Source organism: Monopterus albus, unplaced genomic scaffold, assembly GCF_001952655.1.
Source record: "Monopterus albus unplaced genomic scaffold, M_albus_1.0 scaffold318.1, whole genome shotgun sequence".
Classification (NCBI taxonomy): Eukaryota; Metazoa; Chordata; class Actinopteri; order Synbranchiformes; family Synbranchidae; genus Monopterus; species Monopterus albus.
The window spans coordinates 947,637-950,259 of record NW_018128198.1 but is presented as its reverse complement, the minus strand read 5'-3'; the positions used below and the strand labels follow the sequence as shown (position 1 = coordinate 950,259).

General features: G+C 37.6%; 1 protein-coding gene across 1 annotated transcript in view; it reads right to left on the bottom strand.

Annotated features, from left to right (window-relative positions):
* Window positions 1–2: 2 nt before the first annotated feature.
* The window catches only part of LOC109974028 (interleukin-1 receptor type 1-like), a gene marked incomplete at its 3' end in the record, with an annotated part of 15,669 nt that continues 13,048 nt past the window's right edge, over window positions 3–2,623 (bottom strand). The window contains exons 6-8 of the mRNA XM_020623998.1: window positions 2,344–2,409; window positions 856–982; window positions 3–25 (exon numbers count right to left, since the gene is read on the bottom strand). Coding sequence (XP_020479654.1) covers window positions 3–25; window positions 856–982; window positions 2,344–2,409 — 216 coding nt within the window. The remainder of the gene's footprint in view (window positions 26–855; window positions 983–2,343; window positions 2,410–2,623) is intronic.

The window sequence follows — 2,623 nt, the reverse complement described above, 5'->3', positions numbered from 1 at the left end:
GCTGAGGGAGGGTTTCTCCGTGACTCTAACAAAGGACACAGACTTTGGGTCATTAAAGGAGAAAAGTTAACATTGTTTATTACAGAGAGTGAAGTGGTTCACTGCAGAAGCCAACCATGAAATCAACACAAAAAACTCAAAATATTTTACAGTTGTAGAAAAGTTTTTAGACATGTTAACAGCTGTGGAGATGTCAGTGCTGAATGGGCCACAAATATTGAATGGATTTTAAACTGACAATCCATTTGAATGATTTTCCCCTAGTGCCCAAAAGTTCATTTATCATAACATCTTTAAACATCATTATAACATCTTGATAAATATCTTGACATATGCCAGACATAATTAGAACAGAATTTGGTGCAGTCTATTTATGGTTTCTAGATAATACATCCCACTGACTTTGTTGACTGCCTTACCTTTCCTAACCAACCAGCTGAAAGTTTTGGTTCAACACTACCAGATGAATTGGACACTTACAATTTTGCACAGTCATGATGCTCATGTTCACCATAGGACATACTGTAGTAACTCAGTGGCCTTTTATTGTGCTTCATCATCAACTATAACATTTCTGTTTGTTCAGTACTTTGGTTCTGATAAAATACCAGAAAACAAATGACATTTCATCTGATTCAGTTGTACTTTCAGTGCACATGTTTAAACAGATGCGTGATGTATAATGTATCAATATAACGCATGTTTACAAATGTGTAATAACACTATACAAACTAACAGTTACATTTTGTAGTGACAGTTTTATAAATGCTTGTGCATTTCACATATTAGACTTGGTACAGTAGGTTGTGTCGTTTTTAGTTTAATTAGTGCAGTTCTGCTTTTGATCGGACTTACGTTTTGGTGGTTTGATTGTATCCATGCGTCCAGTTGAAAGGGACTCCATTAACATGCCAGCTAGCACTACAGTCCTGCTGGATGTTAGTCCCACAGAAAACCGAACAGTTCAACTTGCTCTCAGAGCCTGGTAGACAGAACAAGATGTATTTTATAAGAGACTTAACCTACACAGTATGGGTTTTACTGAGTGAGACACTCAGCAGATCCTCATTTATTTTATTTTGTCCTGCTATGTGTGGACAGAATGGCTTTGAAGCCATTTGAACTCTGGCAGCACTGGGAAAGGAAACAGTGACCTGGCCTTCCTCCCCTATACTGTGCCCCCCAGAGAAACCCCCAAGGGTGACCCCAAATTGCATGCCCCGCCTGCAGGGAACAGGGCGGAGCATCCCCTAATACAACTCCTGGTTTGTTAATGGTAGAGAAAGATGAATGGGTAAATAAGACAGTTTGATAGAAAATGGATGATTTTATTGGCCAGGTGTGTCTGACACACGAGGAATTTGACTCTGATACATTGGCTCTCAATATGTATGTACATATCCCCATGCAAGGGGCAAGTAAACAGTAAACCAGCATAAGGCTGTGTAAGATAACAAATATTTATTTTGTAATATTATTGTTATTATTGTTAATGGAATAATAACAATAAAAGACAAAAAAGCAATTTCAATCATATAAATATAATAGAAACTTTTGCATACACATATTTATGTGTACCCAGATATATATGTATACGCATGTTCATAAAACAAAAATAAATGAAATTAACAAATCAGTATAGAGTTAGAAAGAAAGAGGAAAGGGGAAAAAGGGAGGGGAGTAGGTTATATTCTCTGTTAAACTGGTGTGACATATTCAAAACAATAGCATGGACAATGAGGATTAATAACAGTAACAATATTGAAATAAAAAGCAGCTTGTTATATTTCTAGGAGTTTGTAGGAATGTGCGTGGCCCCAGTCCAGAATATCTCACACATTCTTTTTTCACTATCCACAGAGAATTTGATGGACTTTGATGCTCTGCTGTGCTTTCATTTAACTCCACAAACAGATCCAGATCTTCACTTATCCAGAAAGATAGTTCAAGAGCTGTCAAGTGAATTGACACAAAATTTGATGCAGATATTTATGGTTCTTAGACAGTGAGTCCTGCTAAGTTTACAGATGCCTTAGTGAAATGTCTCTACATCTACTAAATGGCTTGGCTTGAAATTTGCTGTCTTCTAGGTTAGCAGTGCATGTCATGACTTCAGTAGGATGCTAGTCCAAAAGTTGTGGGCTGTGAGTAGCTCACTGATTTTAAAGGATCCCTGTTGGTAGTTCCAAGTCCAAAATAGACCATGACTCAACAATTCAGATATCTGTGCTTATAATGAAAACACATACAGTAGGTGAGGTGTAGGTGTCAATAGAGGAAGTGTTGTACAGTATTAGCAGGACTACAATAGCGCTGTGGTTTTATTGGGGAATGTTTTCCTACCTTCATCCTCAAACTGCTCCTTCCTGGATGGAGAGAGGATTTCTAGTCCACGATAGGCACCTCGATCTATAAGCAAAAATGTAACACAATGATGAGTGCTCCTTCCTGCCCTCCTCTACAGAACACTTACATTCATGTGATATGACTCTAAACAATCAGCATTTATCTGATACATAAACAATAGTGCAAATTCTTGAACATCTGAAACTTATAACAAACATTGTTTGTTGCAAAATCCACATGGATGGCAACAGCACTGTTGTACTGGAATGTGTGCCAG